Genomic DNA, 19,863 nt, shown 5'->3' on the forward strand with positions numbered 1-19,863 from the left:
TTTCACAATTTCACAGTATTATTCCAACCTCAGTGTGGAAATATATATAAAACACAGAAAAATATTTTAATTGGCACTTCATTTTTCTTAATTTAACCTCGAGATGGGAAAACATGTTTTTATTAAGTTTAACATGTGCGCTTTATGATTAATTTGTTTAATTAGGTGAGAGAAAGTTTTGGGGGACCTAATTACGCTACCCAAAAAGTACTCTATTGGTGGAACGACCCAAATATACTGGTCAAAATAGCATAAATACAAAGAAAATATATTAAAATATTAAAGATAAATATTTAAATACAGTATTAAAATAGTTAACATTCATAAAATGACTGTGCATAGTGCAGCACTAACTCAAAAGTATGTGGTTTGCAGCCTGTAGAAATTGATACGGTTTCAGTTGCACTACATGGTCTCAGAGTAGTTCATTGTTATTGAAATGACTTTAAGGCTTCCAGTCCAATAAGTCCTCTGGTCTAGTGCCTCACCAAGACAGTGAGTGGGGCTCCACTGACACTTAATAACCTGGTAGGAATGGAACCCCCACCCTCATTGGTCCTTCATTGGTGTCTCTGAGCCTCTCTCCTCCTCCTTCTCTTCTTGTGGTCTGAGTGTGCAGTCTTCCAGTAGTCTGTCTTCACTTTTGTCCTCCTGGTCTCTCTCCCCCTCTTCCTCTCTCTGTGGTCTAGGTGTGCAGTCTTCCTGTAGTCTCAGAGAGAAGTCTTCCAGTAGTCTGAGTGTGTAGTCTTCCAGTGGTCTGGGTGTGTAGTCTTCCAGTGGTCTGGGTGCGTAGTCTTCCAGTGGTCTGGGTGTGTAGTCTTCCAGTGGTCTGGGTGCGTAGTCTTCCAGTGGTCTGGGTGTGTAGTCTTCCAGTGGTCTGGGTGCGTAGTCTTCCAGTGGTCTGGGTGTGTAGTCTTCCAGTGGTCTGGGTGTGTAGTCTTCCAGTGGTCTGGGTGTGTAGTCTTCCAGTGGTATGTCTTCATTTTGGTCCCCCTCTTCTTCTTCTTCTTCTTTAGCTTCCTGTGGTCTGTCTTCACCTTGGTCCTCCTGGTCTCCAACCAGCACCTTGCTGTACAGCTTCTGCTGCTCCTCTTTGAAAGTGTTTTTCACCTTCCCTCGCTTCAGCCCTCCATCCCTTAGAGCAGACAGATAAACACAGGGAAGAGCAGTTTTGTACAACCCTTGTTGTGTACACTTGCAAAAATGTAGACACCATGATAAACACACAGCTAGGAATCGTGCTAGACAGAATCTGTGTGAGTGTGTGTGATGTGTGTGATGCGTATTCACTGAAACTCACCAGAGCAGGTCCACCAGTCCTCCCTGCGTGGCGATGGCTGCTTTTACTCTGTTGGCAAACTGCACCGCGTCCTCTCCCTCCTACGCAGACAACCACAGAGATGGCTCAGTCAGACAATTAACATGGAGTCTCTATACCAGGATGGAGTTGTGGACTTATCACTGTCCACATGATTTAGGTCTAGACCTTAGGGGAAACCCTTGTTTATAACTGCATTATACAAATCAATAATAACAACTTTACTGGGCTAAACCAAAAGAAAGGCCACACCTCTCTGCTCATAGGTGGCAGGTACCAGACGCTGCAGACAATGGCCCAGCTGCTCATCATCCTCAGCAGGTAGTTGACCATCCCAAACTTACTGCTGTTCCAGAACGCATCGCCAAACCTAGGGTCATACTGTCACAGAGACACAGGGAGAGGTCAAAGGGTGTGAGAGGGAGCGGGGTTAGGTGGTTGATAGATAAAGTGGCGGTAGAGAGGTAGAGCGAAAGGGAGAGACTACCTTAATGGCCACAGGGTAGACAGTGCAGCCTATCTCAAAGCTGCCCTTTTTGAACATCATCACTGAGGTATTGTTGATGCAGGTGCCTGAGTGAGAAGCACATTGTCACGCCGCGGCATTACACACTCACACAGATCCGACACAGGGTGAATCTTTAGATATCATTACAGCCTTCATTAGTTGCCTTAGCTCATCTCTATTTGAGCAGCACTCGATCCATCAGAAAAGGGTCAATTTTCATACTAACCCTCTGGGAAGATGAGGATGGGGTGTTTAGTTTTGTCTGCTACATGATTGCTAAGCCTGGAAAAATAAAATACAGAACTGTGTAAATAACATGTTAATAATTAGGACGGTTATGGATGAAGACCGTCATGAAAATAAAATAACCGTCATAACCCTGACTGAATGATCACGATGCAGCAGCATATTTCTATGGCAGCACATGCAGTCCGGAGTGGAGAAAATGTGCAACGAAAACCATCATCCAAAATTCCATGACCGTCACTGCGCTACTAATAATATAACTGTTTTCACCACATTAGAAGATTGTGCCAAAATTGATTTGCTGTTGAATCAGGTGTGTCCAGGGTTACAATAAACATGTGTACTGTTGGGGGTACTGGAGGACCAGGGTTGGGAAACACTGTCTTCGACAACAATCTGACAATGGGAAATGGAAGGAAAGTATGGTTTCTCAACATGCAGCTGCAATATTACCTTTTGGCCACAAGGTGACGGTCTTTGACTTCAGATCTCTCAAACCAGATGTGGGGGCTGGATTTCACCATGGCTCTCTGGACTACCCCGATCAGACCACCATGGATCTGGCCAACCTGAGAGAGGAAGTGAAGACTGAGTGAGAATCTTGAACTAAACATCTTGGCAAACAATGGGCTATACATCTGTCTCCCAAATGCCCCACACATTCCGTACTAGCACACATACACAGACACACACAGAAACGCACACACACAGAGACGCACACAGACACAGCTTTGAATAGACACACAATCCTTACTGTTACACACCAGGATTTACATACAGTACCATAGAATAGCAGCCATCATTGGCCAGGATGATGACGTCAATGGGAGTTGTGTGATTGGCCACACAGATGCCTCCATTCTTTGGTTTGTTCTCACTGTGGACAGAGCAAAGAAACGACTGAATGAGACACATTAACAAAATCGCCTTTCTCATAAAACGACCAACAACCAGTGTGTGCCACCCTAACTGACATACAGTGCCTTCAGAAAGTAGTCATACCCCTTGACTTATTCCACATATTGTGTTACAGCCTGAATTCAAACTGGATTCAATTATTTATTTTTTCTCAACCATCTACACATAATACCCCATAATGACAAAGTGAAAACTTGAAAACAGAGATTTTTGCAAATTTATTGAAATTGAAATAAAGTAAAAAACTATTCACAACCCTTTGCTATGACACTCCAAATTTAGCTCAGGTGCATACCATTTCCTTTGATCATCCTTGAGATGTCTCTACAACTTGATTGGAGTCCACATGTGGCCAATTAAATTGTTAGGGACATGATTTAGAAAGATACACACCTGTCTAGATAAGGTCCCACAGTTGACAGTGCATGTCAGAGCAGAAACTATACCATGAAGTCCAAGGAACTGTCTGTAGATCTCAGAGATATAATTGTGATGAGGCATATATCTGGGGAAGGGTATAACGTTTTTGAAAATACATTGAATAAATATGGAACTACCCAGACTCTGCCTAGAGCTGGCTGTCCAATCAAACTGAGCAACCGGGCAAGAAGGACCTTGGTCATTGAGGTGACCAAGAACCCAATGACCACTCTGACAGAACTACAGAGTTCCTTGGCTGAGATGGGAGAACATGCCAGAAGGACAGCAGTGTCTACAGCACTTCACCAATCTGGGCTTTATGGGAGAGTGGCCAGACGGAAGCCACTCCTGGAAAAAAAGGCACATGACAGCACGCCTGGAGTTTGCAAAAAGGCACATGAAAGACTCAGAGCATAAGGCAAAAGATGATGTGGTCTGATGAGACAAAAACAGAACTCTTTGGCCTGAATGCAAAGTGCTATGTCTGGAGAAAACCAGGCACAGTTCATCACCCGTCTAACACTATCCCTACCATGAAGCATGGTGGTGGCAGCATCATGCTATGGGGATGCATTTCAGCAGCAGGGACTGGGAGACTGTTAAGGATAGAGGGAACAATGAATGGAGCCAAATACAGGCAAATCCTTGATGAAAACCTGCTTCAGAGTGCAAAAGACTTTAGACTGGGGTGAAGATTTACTTTCCAACAGGACAATGACCCCAAGCATACAGCCAAGGTAAGGCTGGAATGGCTTTAGAACAAGAATGTGAAAGTCCTTGAGTGGCCCAGCTAAAGTCCAGACCTGAATCCCATTGAAAATCTGTGGAAAGACTTGAAGATTGCTGTTCACCGCCACTCTCCATCTAACTTAACAGAGCTTGAGAAAATCAGCAAGAAAGAATGGGATAAAATCCCCAAATCCAGATGTGCAAAGCTGATACAGACATACCCAAGACAACTCAAAGCTGAAATCGCCGCCAAACGTGCTTCTACAAAGTATTGACTCAGGGTTGTGAATACTTATGTAAATTAAATATTTCTTTATTTCACGTTCAATAAATTTGCTAACATTTCTAAAAACATGTTTTCACTTTGTCATTATCGGGTATTGTGTGTAGATGAGTGAGATAAAAAAATCTATTTAATCCATTTTGAATTCAGGCTGTAACGCAAACTGTGGAATAAGTCAAGGGGTATGAATACTTTCTGAAGGCACTGTAAGACTGTCTTTGAGCTCAGTACAAACTAGGGTGGCGAGTCATTAAATGGGCAGAAAGCTGTGACACAATACAGTAGGTTTGTGTCTCAGTTGTCTGAGCTGATGTTGTGGATACTAGCCAGTGAGTATTTGGTTGGTCTACAGTACCTGTTGTGGTAGGTGATGATGGCAGTGAGGGATCGGACACAGATGCGATAAGACATCAGATGAATCTTCTCACTGAGGTACGTCCTTAACCTGAGGAGATCAACACACTGACAATAAGCCTTTCACCAATACAGAATATTCTTGTAGATGAGGTACTGTAAGTTTGTGTGTATTCTGAGGGTATGTTGGTGGAAACGTACCAGCCACTTGGTAAGAAGCCCACTATGGTAGTCAAGACCACAAGCAGACCAATACCAGACGCTGCCAGAGTAACCCTGTAGAACACAAAACAGAACTTCAGTCAGTCCACCACACATCAATTTAGTTGACAACATATGTTGTAATGTCCAAAAACCACATAAAATGCTAAATAACCACAATTCTCATAAATCCAATTTGTAGCCTTCTTGACGCCCACAACAGCTCCTTGTTGGCGTATAACTCGCAAATAGGTTTCCTGCCTTAGATGGTGACCCTGACCCCTGACTCTTGACCTCTGACCTGAGTGGCAGCAGGAAGCCATAGCGGATGAAGAGACCCAGTCCCCAGAGCACGCTGAGCCGCAGGCTGATGTGGCGGAAGTTGTAGTTGCTGCGTGTCAGCAGGTTCCAGGACTCCAGCTCCTGAGCAGAGAAGCGCTTGGTCACCTCATCATCCACGATGCTCTCCACCCCCCGCCGGCAGAAATACATGATGTCCGCCATCTCAAACTCAGGCTCAGAGCTCAGAGTGGTGCCGTTGGCACGGAGCTCCTGGATCTCCTGCTCCAGAGAAGACAGCTCTTTAGCTATGATACCTGAGACAGAGAGGGAGGGAGGGAGGGAGGGAGATAGAAAGAGAGACAGAGTTAATGCAACAACAGAGACATTGCCATTCCCATAAGTGAGAGATGTACATCAAAAGGTCGTACCATTGCTATAGGGTTTATAAAGATGTTGATTCTTCTCCTTTGCGCCTCTCTCCATCCGCACAGTAGCCCACTAAAAAGAGGGGGGTATCATACATTAATCATACATGAACTTTCTTTAAGCCATGAATTCTATCCCTAAGGTATTTTAAGCCATATTGTAAAGCTTATGACATTTATATTCATAATTCTTATAATTTGATGAGAAGCAATCATTCCTCTGTGCCATGATATCATCATTCATAAGCTTGAAGTTGCATCACAGATAGTCTTGGGACCAGACTGTATCTCATAAATGATTATGTTAGCCTGGCCTAGCAAGACTACATCACATGGTACAACTGACAGGGAGTCAAGAGCTGAGTAAGCAGGTCCACAGAGAATAGGAACACAACAGCTATCTTAGACAGGGCCATAAGCATGAAACAGGCAGCCTGGAGTATTTGGAGGCATGTGGTTTCCCCTGAGGGTGAGACTGTAGTGAAAACAGTCCACAGCACTGTATGACCACAAAAGATGTTCACTGTGTCTTTTATGGGTCAGCAATTAGCAATCAACATAATAACAGTAGCTGCTTCAAGTTGGCCAACTCCACTATTTGTGGCTCCCTTAATGTAAACAGTGCTACCTGCAAAGACCACTTCACTGCATGTTATATACATAACCACAGACCATATATTACAGAGCAGTGTACCTCTTCATGTTATTGTATATTAGAGGTATGGACCCGGATAGACCCGAGGACAATCAGACCACGGACCCGAACCAACCCAATCATTTTTTTTAAAGGAGGACCCGAACGGACCCAAGAACAATCAGACCCAAACCAGAAGTGGTCGGGTCCATTCGGGTCTATCAGCTGTGGCTACATAGAAGTTGGACCTGCTCGGGTCCCGGGTCGGATATTCAGGTTCGGGTGGACCCGTGAAGGCCTCTACTGTATATCCCTTCCTAAACCATTTCCTCCACAATTCCTGTGGCTGCCCCACACCTAGGCCTAATTCACTCATGATTTTCTTGAAAAGAACATCAACCCTTTGTTTGAATGTGTAGGAGATTTTAATAATATTGTAGATATGAAATCTCTAGTAATTTTAAAGGCAATGCAGCTAGGCTAATTTAGCACTGTGACATGCCCCTGACAGATGCATGCGGTAGGGGAGAAGCAAAGACCACACACACTGCCACCAGAGGAAAAATTTGACAAATCCACTGAGAGTAGTGGTCTCTCTCGTGTGCTCACTTTTAGTGAATGGCAAAGAAAATTATATGAATTGGTCCATAGAACAATGTCCATAGTGCCATTTATTCTCAGTGAAGTTGACTGACCACATTAGAAAAAAAAAACAGCCAAGCTGAGGTGACTTCTCTCTCCACAAAGCAGATCAGACACAGCCTGGGGTGGAATAAGGGCAGCTATTCTAAATTGAGCCTGGCCTTAGATGAACGCCCCTTACTGCTAAGCTAATTCAAAATAGAGGCATAGTTCAAGTTCATACATAAACATGAAGTAATTGTGTCATACCTTTTTCAGTTCTAGAGTATGCAAGTCGCCTATCAAAATAAGCGTGTTTTTCTCAAAGCAGGCATTCACTAAGGGCCCGATTCTGACTTAGGAATTTACGCCCTTTCCTACGCACTTCTCAGTATTCGGTATTGAGACTTACAGTGCCTTGCAAAAGTATTCATCCCCCTTGGCGTTTTTCCTATTTTGTTGCATTACAACCTGTAATTTAAATGGATTTTTATTTGGATTTCATGTAATGGACATACACAAAATAGTCCAAATTGGTGAAGTGAAATGAAAAAAATAACTAGTTTCAAAAAATTCTAAAAAATTAATAACGGAAAAGTGGTGCGTGCATATGTATTCACCCCCTTTGCTATGAAGCCCCTAAATAAGATCTGGTGCAACCAATTACCTTCAGAAGTCACATAATTTGTTAAATAAAGTCCACCTGTGTGCAATCTAAGTGTCACATGATCTGTCACATGATCTCAGTATATATACACACCTGTTCTGAAAGGCCCCAGAGTCTGCAACACCACTAAGCAAGGGGCACTACCAAGCAAGCGGCACCATGAAGACCAAGGAGCTCTCCAAACAGGTCAGGTACAAAGTTGTGGAGAAGTACAGATCAGGATTGGGTTATAAAAAAATATCAGAAACTTTGAACATCCCACAGAGCACCATTAAATCCATTATTAAAAAATTGAAAGAATATGGCACCACAACAAACCTGCCAAGAGAGGGCCGCCCACCAAAATTCATGGACTAGGCAAGGAGGACATTAATCAGAGAGGCAACAAAGACACCAAAGATAACCCTGAAGGAGCTGCAAAGCTCCACAGCGGAGATTGGAGTATCTGTCCATAGGACCACTTTAAGCCGTACATTCCACAGAGCTGGGCTTTACGGAAGAGTGGCTAGAAAAAAGCCATTGCTTAAAATAAACAAATAAACAAACACGTTTGGTGTTCGCCAAAAGCCATGTGGGAGACTCCCCAAACATATGGAAGAAGGTACTCTGGTCAGATGAGACTAAAATTGAGCTTTTTTGCCATCAAGGAAAACGCTATGTCTGGCGCAAACCCAACACCTCTCATCACCCCGAGAACACCATCCCCACAGTGAAGCATGGTGGTGGCAGCATCATGCTGTGGGGATATTTTTCCCATCGGCAGGGACTGGGAAACTGGTCAGAATTGAAGGAATTATGGATGGCGCTAAATACAGTGAAATTCTTGAGGGAAACCTGTTTCAGTCTTCCAGAGATTTGAGACTGGGATGGAGGTTCACCTTACAGCAGGACAATGACCCTAAGCATACTGCTAAAGCAACACTTGAGTGGTTTAAGGGGAAACATTTAAATGTCTTGGAATGGCCTAGTCAAAGCCCAGACCTCAATCCAATTGAGAATCTGTGGTATGACTTAAAGATTGCTGTACACCAGCGGAACCCATCCAACTTGAAGGAGCTGGAGCAGTTTTGCCTTGAAGAATGGGCAAAAATTCCAGTGTGCCAAGCTTATAGAGATATACCCCAAGAGACTTGCAGCTGTAATTGCTGCAAAAGGCAGCTCTACGAAGTATTGACTTTGGGGGGGTGAATAGTTCTGCACGCTCAAGTTCTGTTTTTTTGTCATTTCTTGTTTGTTTCACAATAAAAAATATTTAGCATCTTCAAAGTGGTAGGCATGTTGTGTAAATCAAATGATACATACCCCCAAAAAATCTATTTTAATTCCAGGTTGTAAGGCAACAAAATAGGAATAATGCCAAGGGGGGTGAATACTTTTGCACGCCACTGTACCTTATTCAGTCACGTAACGCTCTCTTGCGCGCTCTGAATACATTTCAGTCAACTACTGAAAACCCTCCCACTTGCTGGCCAACAGATTTTCTCGTGGACTTTTCATTCAATAGGGTTTTCAGTGCTTTTATCTTAAGCCATCCCTTTAAATACGGTGTACCTTTTAGTTAGAATTTTGTCTACAGACTCACTAGAATATGTTGAGAGAACGGGTTCTGAATATTAGGGATCAATGAAAGAAAGGTATCTAAATATATGCATATTCGTCTCCGTTTCAGCACCAATTGGTAGATTTAAAAATACACTGATCTTGTAGATTATGTAGGTTTAGGAAAGTATTTATGAATCATTAAAAAAACAGGTTTGGAGATCCTTTACGTACGAAAGAAAACTGTGGTTTGATTCATTCAGAAAATTGCCACATTCAGTTCTTCAACCCATGGTAATGTTGGAAAATTAGTGTAGAATAATTATAATATGGAGAATAGTGTACAATAGTAGCCTATACCCTTGTCTATTGCCTGCACTAACCATGTAACTGTGTTATGACACGGCCAAGTATTGCGCCGTGCTTCAGGTTGAAACTGTTACGGCTTGGTCTGCGCACCGCTCCATAACTATTTAATTAGCCTACATTTCTTTTCTTTTTATATGATCAACTGTTACTAATGATCCTCAGCAATAACCACAGGGTCGTGCCGTCGTTTACAGAGGAAACAAATGCAGGTAAACAAAACAATGTATTTAAATGGAATGATAATGTAACCTATACCAACTGAAGGGAACTAACAGTAAATTGGTAGTTGAATATGTGTGGTTATTAGGCCTACTGACGGTCGATACTGATAGTGGCTAATATTTAACATGATTGAAATAGGAAACATTACTGTGGGAAAGTTTATATGTTGCTATGCTTCAGTTTTCTGCCATATGACTGGTTTTATGGGCGGCGCACAATTGGCCCAGCGTCGTCCAGGGTAGGGGAGGGAATGGCCGGCAGGGATGTAGCTCAGTTGATAGAGCATGGCGTTTGCAATGCCAGGGTTGTGTGTTCGATTCCCACGGGGGGCCAGTATAAAAAAATATGTATTCACTAACTGTAAGTCGCTCTGGATAAGAGCGTCTGCTAAATGACTAAAATGTAAATGTTAAATGTAAATGTTTCACAAGTCTCCAGCGATTATAAGGTAAAATAGATCTAAAACAAGTGTAATATATATTTACAATTCCCTTATCCAAACTGATTACTCATTTACCTAGCTCTTATCAAGTTCTAAATTATAGTGCATGAAGAATGGTGTTATTTCTATCAGAAAAAATTAAGTAGATGCTTTTTCCACTTGGAACTGGTAGGTTCGCTAGACCTTATTCGCACATAAAGGTGGTGGAATTATTAGGGAATTAAGTCAAGGTCAGAATATGGTGTATCTGTAGACACACCTATTCTCATGCTTAAGTTCAAGGTCAGAATACGTATATAGAGAAAAGTCCATAAAAAAGGGAATTACATTCCACTTACACACTCTTAGCTTGTCAGAATCGGACCCATTGTGACAGTGTGAAGCAAACTCACCTCAAAGACCTTGAGAAGGCTCTTCATGTACAGTCTGCGGATCCCAATGGACACTCCAAGGATGGCCGGCACGACCATGACTAGCAGCGAGCTGAATCCCACAGTGAAGGATATGCCAAGGACCATACACAGCAGGTTATCAAAGGGGAGGAGGAACCAGCCCATGTTGGCAGCAGGTGAGGACAGGGCTGTGATGCAGTGGAGTGTGAGGGGATATGGCAGGGAACAGGGAGGACTGGTGAAGGGTTGAAGAGGAGAGGTCCAGGAACAGGACTAAGGCTGTAGTCTAGTCCTCTAGTCCCTTTATAGCCTCAGCTTCTGAAGCATGCGCTGAAAGAAGGGCGTCATGGGCACATCAGGCCTGGGACAGCACGTGTCAATGTCTAGGAGAGCAGACTGGTCTCATCATGAAGACTATAATAAAGGATCCAGCAATGTCAGAGCATCCAAAACTTCACAGTCCTCAACTTGTTCCATCCTTCAAAAGAAAAAGGTACACTGTAAACCACCAGTCTGTCTGTATAAGTTGTTGTTTATGGTTCCTTTGCAAAAGGGATGAGACTGCCCTGGAAAAATACAGTTATTGGTGTAGCCATCCTTTATAATGAAGGCTGGTTAAATAGTTAGATGTGGGACATAACTGACGTTCAATTGCCATGTTAACTGAACAGTTAGCTCAGTGTTATGTTTTTACACAGAGTTATTAAACGTCAGTAGCTACAGTACATAACTAGTAGAGGTCCTATATGGTGCTGTTGGAAACTAAACAACACAGCAACAGCTGGTTAGCAGCCTGCTAAATTGATAGCTAAGTAGCGTTACCTAGCAACTACCAGGGTGGCTGATCTTTCCCATTTGGACGATAGATGCAGAACACACAGAACTAGTTCAAACTCATAATTCATTGTTACAAAGTTGTTTAACTTGTTAACATTTAGATAGCTATTTTTCAGATAATGTTAGCTATCTAGCTAGCTAACGCCATAACAAGCTTGAAGCTAGCTAGCAAGCAAGCTGTCATAAATTAGAGTTAACGTTAGCTAACTAAGCTGTTTACTAGCTCTCGAAAACCTTCTCCGTATGTAGCTAGGGTTTTCAGCCATTCTCTTCGGCCAGAGCGTCTACTGTGCTCTGTGAACGCTCCGAATTTACAAAGAGACAATAATTATTCTTCTTCTGTGGGTTTTATGGCGGACTACATCACCAAACAGACAATCTGACAACGCTCTGAATTTACGAACGACCCAGAGCTCACTCTGACACACTGAAGGCAATTTACGAACGCACCCTCATACGAGCGCGCTCTGGAACCCGGAGTAGATAGCCAGAGTGAATTGTGAACGCACCCTTAATAAACTCAACTCCACGGAATCTAAACTAGAACTACTAGCTTGCTAGCTATCAAGTCATTGCCAAATGTGTCGTTTAGCAAACAGTAATGATGTCCAAACCCTATTGCGATTATACTCACAAAATGTCAATGACCTCTTCAGAGTGTGTTTACTCACTTCTTTTTAATTTGGCGAGCTCCAGCAAGGAAAACGTCTATGAGAAACTCATCATCAATCATTAGCATGACTCCCTCCCTGTCTGTAATCATCGACCTCTTACTGCGAGCTAATCCTCTCTCCTTGAGCCTGCGTCTAGTCTGCAGTGCATGGCGGGGGGGGGTTTGCAGAAATTCGAGGAGTGGCCCTTGCTCAACACTCCATCATCTCTGGTTCCATTTATTTTTGTTACATTGTACCCTCTGTCGCTAGTAGCCTAGGCCAGGGGTTTGCAGGGCCGCGATTTTTTGTGTGTTTTTTTATGAGTATCGCTATCTACAACAGAATAACATCGTGGATACCATTTTTATGTTTTGTGAGCCAATGCTAACTAGCGTTAGTGCAATGCATAGAAGTCTACAGGAACAGTTAGTATCCTAGCTGTTCCAGTTCATCCGACTCTGGGGGAAGTAGATAAATGGCTTTATTGCCAAAATCTCGAACTATTCCTTTAATATGGAGGAAATTACAGTCATTGGAGCTAATTACAAGGGTTTTTCGGTATAGAAAAAAATCTTCTAAATGGCAATTTTCGGGATGAAAAAGCAGTTTCAGTGTCAATTTAAATGACCAAAACCAGATAGAAAGCATGCAGAAAAGAAATTGAGGTATACATATTTTTTAATAATACCATATTTGAGAACTAACATTCAAATAAAAGCTAGACAGTCTGGGAGAATCAAAAACTGGGCATTCAGGGCACATGCCCATTGGTTTTGTTATAATGTTTGACCAGAGGAACATAGCATTAGCCATGTCAAAATCCATAGAATTGCAGGAATTAAAACTGTAAAATTGTCTCTCAGCCCCATGCCAAACTGTGTAGAATGGCTGGAAATGTGCTTAAAATCTGCAAAATGTTTTCTCCACCCGACAAAATTCCTTTACCTTTCTAGCTAATAGCAGAGAGGAAGCCGTGGTGAGAGGGTTTATTTCGTACCAAATCTGCCCACGTTAAGCAGATCATTAATTATTAAGCAAGTGAGGGAGTTTTTTTTATGGGGGGCATTGAGTGTCGAAATTAGTTAAGATAAAAATGAATTGCTATTTTGATATGTGAGGCTTATTTTATCTAATATAAGTTTTGTAATGTTTAGGTTGTTACGAGTGTACAGATATAAGTGTGATGCACGTGACATCCCGGCAACTTTGAGAAAAAACCCTTTATATTGGAGTTGTCCCTGTTGAAATTCGAGTTGGTCTATGCATATTCATGAGGCTAGCAAAGCAACTCACTCTCCATTGATTACAGGTGGTTGACGTCAACACCCCTCATCCAATATTCAAAAAAGTATTCGAATAAGGAGATGTATCCACCAATCCAAAGCGAGGCCATAGGCTCTCTCTCTCTCTCTCTCTCTCTCTCTCTCTCTCTCTCTCTCTCTCTCTCTCTCTCTCTCTCTCTCTCTCTCTCTCTCTCTCTCTCTCTCTTTCTTTCTGTAGTTGTAACTTTCAGTATGCAATTTTACTTCTCTAAATATTTTGTCATCAATGATATTATTTCTGATCCGACAGGTTTTTGCAACCTATAGGCTAATGGATGTTTATCCAGCTAGTTCAGGTCCAGTCTGACTGTTTTCTGCTCTGAATGCAGATAGAGGTCACGCACACAAACACACACACACACAGTGTTTATTGCAACAAAACTCTTTATTCTCATCTACTCTGCTACAAATTGTTTGAGTATTTGGCATGCATAGAATCACAACAAATAAGACTGCCTAAGGGAGACTCGCACAAAAACCACACAAGCACTCAAACATAAACACTATCATCAGTACATAAATACACACTGATCTTTCACACACACACACACACACACCCACACACATTTATTTTACATTTCAGTCATTTAGCAGACGCTCTTATCCAGAGCGACTTACAGTTAGTGAGTGCATAACATTTTTTTTCATACGCACGCACGCACGCACACACACACACTCTCTCTCTCTCACACAGGTTTCAGTGTTATGTTGATCACCACAATAAATTACATTGTGTATGTTTGTTTGTGGGGCACATTGTTTATTTGCATGCGGAGTGACAGTGTGTCTGGTGGAGCTGCATTCTCAGTATTCATGCAAAACAATGTGAAAATGTTTACATTTTAGTCATTTAGCAGACACTCTTATCCAGAGTGACTTACATGAGCAATTAGGGTTAAGTGCCTTGCTCAAGGGCACATCGACAGATTTTTCACCTAGTCGGCTCAGGAATTAGAACCAGCGACCTTTCGGTTACTAGCACAACGCTCTTAACCACTAAGCTACCTGCCGTGTATTGGGTATTGGGTTCTCATGAAACTGATCTTCCTTTTATCAAAACAGTTACCCATCTATGTTCAAAACTCATATAATGTAACTTGATATGTGTTTGATAATGATAAAATCTAAAAAAGTGCATCCGTGATAATACATGGCATGTAATTCAAGATAGAGACAGTTGGCCAGCATATGCCATGGGTTTGACACTAACTCTACAGTAGTTTAAGACATATGGAATCTTACAGTAAAGGAGAATTGAGGTGCACAAACACCACGAACGAACGCACACACAAACAATACATATTTTGACAGTAGGTACACTGATATAATATTGCCATTAAAAAGTTTAGCTTAGGAGTTCAAAGCCCCGGAGGGGAATATGCTGCTTTAGGCTAGTTATAGGAGACGCTGGCATAAGTAAGAAAGTGCTAAAAATGTCAATGTGTCTCCTTTACTTTGCTACAGCATTAACCAACCATGGCAATGAGTGTAAGTAGCTCAAACATCACATTGCTCTTCAGACCCTGTAAACACCTAGAAATGTTTTCTCTAATGTCTGAAATGTACAATGTAAAACTGTGGGAGGCTGGCTGTTGTTCTGTTTTGCTCTTAGAGACAGCAGTATACAGCATCATCATGATCACTGATGTTGTTCCTTCAGCTTCTGTGCTTGTCTTCGAATGTGGCAGTAGCAGAGCGGGGTTGATATGTCGTTTTCTCCTTCTGTAGTTTAGAAGTCTGAGGTAAGAGGTCCGTGGTTAAGGGCTCAGCCATCTCTGCCTCTCCTTCACTTCCTCTTCTCCTTCTCTTCCTCTCTCACCAGGAAAGGAACCAGTCGGTATCATGACCTACACTCAGCGAGACATCATACGCACAAACTCTGAGGGAGATTCATAAAAGAGAGAGATTAATAAAACAGAGGGAGATTAATACAACAACTTGATTCACATAAAGTGTAGGGGCTGATCCCCAACTGGCAAATTTGGCCCACGGGTGATTTTATTTGCCCCCCCCCCCCCCTCCCATAAAAGACTGTAAAAACACCAGCAGATCAGCTCCAAGTGATTTTAATTTTGGAAATCTGTTCCAAAGTATTCCCACGCATAACAGAGAGATACTGTATATGTGATCGTAAACAAATGTAAGCAATGTTTGAATAGCCTTCTTGCGGTCAATTTGCAGTCTTCAAATTATTTGTAATTATGTTCTGGCCCCCTGACCATCCGCTCAGGAATAAATCGTCCGGCGGCTGAATCTAGTTGATGATCCCTGCCCTAAAGTGTAGGGAATACATGGTACTGAAGGTCACAGTGCTTTTAAGAACTGTATGTCCTGCTATCAACCAATAAAAATAAATACATTTTCATAGGAACGATTCTATTTCTAAATGAGCACTGTGGATTATAAATATGAATGTATTTAGAGCGTAAAACACGTGGGCGAAGCTAACGTTTGGAGAAAGCAGAACGTACGGATGGCTCTAGTAAGAATAGCAGCACATTGCTATTTTTGTCCCACTGGTAGTATGCTTCCCTTGTTCTCTTGGTAATCTATGAGGTGAAATAATCCTTTGGTGTGGGGATAATCTGACAGACAGCCCGACTCCCTTCATCCTCCCACCTCACTCTCAGGATGGTGCTAGAGTATCAGCCTGCCTCAAACTGTTTGCGTGGGGATCGGCACTGAGAGAGCGTGTATATGCATGTGCTTGGGTATGTGTGTGTGTGACGGATATTATTGGCATAGCCGCTGGAAGTAGGGGTGCTGAGGGTGCTGCAGCACCTCCTGAAAAATTGGAATAAAAAAAATATATATATTAGCGGCCCAATATATCCGTCTGCACCGCCAGCGCTGGCAAAAAGATTTGTTTCATGTGTTTCATACCATTCCATTTATTCCATTCCAGCCATTACAATGAGCCCGTCCTCATATAGCTCCTCCAACAGCCTCCTCTGGACTGTATATATGAATGGACAAAGCCATCAATCATGTGACACCATTCATTCCTATGTGAAGACTCAATAGCGCATTGAAGCCAAATGAAGTCGGTTTAGATGGCATCTCATGGAGACATAACATGCGCAGTTTGAGCTACTCCAGGAAGTGACGTTGCAGGCTAGCTCAGTGCTGCCCCCTCTCATTGAGTAACTCAAATTGAAGGCTGACCGGGTACTGCAGGCTGCCATTAGCAACTAAGTGATCCTTATAACTTCTTCTGTGTGCGATTTTTAAATAATTGGTTCAAGGACCTACATCTGGTGTATTAGAAGCAATTATTGGTACCATGATTGTCTTAGAATTTCTTTTTTATTTACACAAAGTTTGACCACGAAGATTGTCATTTTTCCATATACCATAATGGGGCATCCTGTTTTCTGCAATACCACAGTCGGAGTTGAACTTCTGTGGCTTCAATGACAGGGGGCTGTGTCTCCCCTGATATGAACAGTGGACCATGACAGGGTTTTGTCAAGCGCTGCAATATCATTCAACGAAATAATAACGAAGATAATACCTGTCAAATAATATCCTACAAGGAGGTGTCTTAGAACCCACTGAGATACTGTAGCTCACCTTCAAAGTCTACATGGCCATCTCCATTCAGGTCAATGTCCCGAAGGATGTCCTCTAGGTCTCTATGACCAACCTAGCAAAATAGGTTAAAGAACCGAGAAATATCACTACTCAGATGTAGGCTACAGTGAGGCAGGATCAGACAGATGCGTGGACAGGTTGAGTGAAAGATGGAGAAACTCACAAACAGAAAGACTACTTTTCTTACCTGTTGACCTAGAAGTTTCTTCATTGCTTCTCTGAGTTCCGATGTGCTGATCTGGCCATCACCATTGGTGTCAAACTGAGAGAGAAGGAGAGAATAGAATAATTAATAATGAACTAGTTCATCATGCAGTATTGTATTCTGCTCTTTCCCCAATACCGTCGTCTCTCCTAATGAGTTCCCCATGCACATGAATGCTTCTCCTCACTTAATCAAATATATTTTAGCTTAAATCTTTCTAGCTTTCTTTCATCCCCTTTGGATTTTGTTCTTTCTTTCTCTATTATCTAATTTATGTGTAAAAAAAATAATTTCTATCTCTCTCTGTCTTATTTTTCCATTCTATACCACCCCTCTCTCTCTCCATCTCTTATCCTCACCTCTTTGAAAGCATCCCTCAGCTCCTTGACCCCGATCATATCTGCTGTTTCAGCCAGAAGTTTGGGCCCCATCAACTCCACAAAGTCCTCAAAGTCAACATGTCCTCCCACTGTGTGATGAAGAGTAAACGTGGGTTGAAGGATGTCAGAAATAAATTCACAAAACATGTCGTAAGAATACATCTACAGGGGCGTTTGTACAATGACAGAAATATGCAGCCTTGAAAGAGGTGAGTGAGAGAAAAGACTGGCAAGATTTAAGCTACTGTCGTGTCTACAGCACCATATTCAGTCATAATTTTTCTCCAAGCCCAGATAGTATTTATAGAACGGGATATTATGTTCTTTTCAGGGTTAATTGTTAAAAGGGATCTACATCAGGGGTATTGAATGTTCAGAGGCCCCATGTGTAATGGTGTGTGCAAGTGTCTTTTAGTGTGTGTTAGTGGAAGGGGACGGGCGGAGGACAGTGGGGGAGAGAGAGAGCATGAATTAGAGATAGAGAGAAAGAAGGAAGAAAGGTCATAATATGAGAGCGTAACAAAAGAGAAAAGGATAGAGAAAAATGCAAGAGCAGTATCATAGAAAAAAGGAATGCAGGAACTCCCATAATGCTCCCTTTTATAGACACACATACCATACGTACGGTTACTCACAGTTCATGTTGATCTGCTGGCTCAGTTCTATCAGCTCCATCTCAGTAGGCATGTAGCCCATAGTTCTCATGCAGTTGCCCAGGTCTTTACAGCCGATGAAGCCATCTTTGTCTTTGTCAAACTCCTTAAAAGCCTCGCGCAACTCTGAGAGAGGAAAGCACAGATGGAGAAGATCAATTGTGCTTTTTAAACACATTATAAAAACCATCAGTTGGCTTATTGTTTTAAGTACTACAATGAGTGTGGTGTTATAATAAGCACGAGAGTGAGGGAGAGGGAGGGTGAGAGATAACCTTGAAACAGTCCACAGGCTCAATTATAATTTTTGGTAGAAAATATTCCAATCAAAGGCACTCAACATGAGAATGACATTTTACCAAAGTCAGGCAGATCCTTTGTTGTATGGCTCTAAACCAGTGAAGACTGCTCAATGACTGTATATATGAATGTACAAAGCCATCGATCGAGCAATGCAATTGAAGGCCGACCGGGGTACTGCAGGCTGCCATTAGCAACTAAATTATCCTTATAACTTCTATGTGCGATTTTAAATAATTGATTCAAGGACATACATCTGGTGTATTAGAAGTAATTATTGCTACCATGATTGCCTTCAAATGTTTGTTTTTTTACACGAAGATTGCCATTTTTCCATTCACTATAATGGGGGACCTTGTTTTCTGCTAACAATGCCTGCAGTACCACGGTCAGCCTTGGACTTCCGTGGCTTCAATGAGAGGGGGCAGTTGTTCTCCTCTGGGACTGCTATAGTCCAATATGCAATATGAAGGCTGATTGTAATTCATACTGTTTGCTCCTGTATAATGAGACTTACCATCCATCTCCTCCGGCCTCAGCTCTCTATCCTGTAAAGAATCACAAGGCAGGGTTACGATCCTGCAAGTGGCATTCTACAAGTGATGACTCATGACACTACAAAACTCTTGTGTGAGATATCATCAACGTAACAATCGTAATACATCATAGAGTACTTTTGTTATGTGTGCAACCACTGTTTTTGGTGTTAAATCATGTAATGATGAACCCAAATGCAACTTAGTTTAGAGCATTTGTTTGATGGTTGAGTAGTTTATCTATTTAGCTGAGAGGTGCATGCCACCTTTGAGGGTTGGTGGTGAGTCCTGGGGGAACATAGAATGAAGGAGTTCCTTTTGGTCTCTCTCACGTTTAACGTCTAGCCTTTGAATTAGCTCGACCCCACCTCCACCCCTGCATCCCCTAATAGCATCACAGAACAGAACACATCATCATGACAGGCTATGAACGGTGCCAGTCTACCAAGGAGAGGTCAGTGCACATCTTCCCTTAATGACAAGGCCTTGCTACTGACTCTACTGATCACAGTGAGGCTGAGACAGATGAAGACAGATTACCCTGTTGCTGCTCCACACAGACTTTAGCAATCAGTCTAACATTCCGTCAAGGTAATACTACATCGAACACAATGACTTACATTCTATCAGAGTGGCACAAATGGCAGTGAGAGCTAACACTCACACAGTCGCACACGCTTATCTTCACACCAACTGACAGGCATTCTATATGTAGGTTACTGCAGATATTATGAGTCCATTACCTTCTTCTTTGAGTCCATAAGGAGTGTATTGGTCAACATGGGTGAAAAAGAAGCAGACAAAGACAGAATG

General features: G+C 42.3%; 2 protein-coding genes across 2 annotated transcripts in view; both read right to left on the minus strand.

Moving 5' to 3' along the window:
• Window positions 1–549: 549 nt before the first annotated feature.
• On the minus strand, window positions 550–10,735 carry LOC311136018 (glycerol-3-phosphate acyltransferase 4-like; the record flags this gene model as incomplete). The annotated part of the gene is made up of 13 exons (XM_084170080.1): window positions 550–620; window positions 939–1,135; window positions 1,301–1,380; window positions 1,571–1,699; window positions 1,806–1,891; window positions 2,053–2,108; window positions 2,526–2,641; window positions 2,856–2,949; window positions 4,778–4,867; window positions 4,978–5,052; window positions 5,279–5,573; window positions 5,688–5,757; window positions 10,571–10,735. 13 exons carry the CDS (start codon window positions 10,733–10,735, stop codon window positions 550–552), a joined length of 1,524 nt encoding a protein of 507 aa, XP_084026206.1.
• Window positions 10,736–15,235: 4,500 nt separating this feature from the next.
• LOC311136358 (calcium-binding protein 1-like) overlaps window positions 15,236–19,863 on the minus strand; it is a gene marked incomplete at both ends in the record, with an annotated part of 35,464 nt that continues 30,836 nt past the window's right edge. Inside the window, 6 exons of the mRNA XM_084170465.1 lie at window positions 15,236–15,261; window positions 16,956–17,028; window positions 17,164–17,238; window positions 17,541–17,650; window positions 18,197–18,340; window positions 19,032–19,062. Coding sequence (XP_084026591.1) covers window positions 15,236–15,261; window positions 16,956–17,028; window positions 17,164–17,238; window positions 17,541–17,650; window positions 18,197–18,340; window positions 19,032–19,062 — 459 coding nt within the window. The remainder of the gene's footprint in view (window positions 15,262–16,955; window positions 17,029–17,163; window positions 17,239–17,540; window positions 17,651–18,196; window positions 18,341–19,031; window positions 19,063–19,863) is intronic.

Source organism: Coregonus lavaretus (assembly GCF_964263955.1).
Source record: "Coregonus lavaretus genome assembly, chromosome: 10".
In the NCBI taxonomy this organism is placed as follows: domain Eukaryota; kingdom Metazoa; phylum Chordata; class Actinopteri; order Salmoniformes; family Salmonidae; genus Coregonus; species Coregonus lavaretus.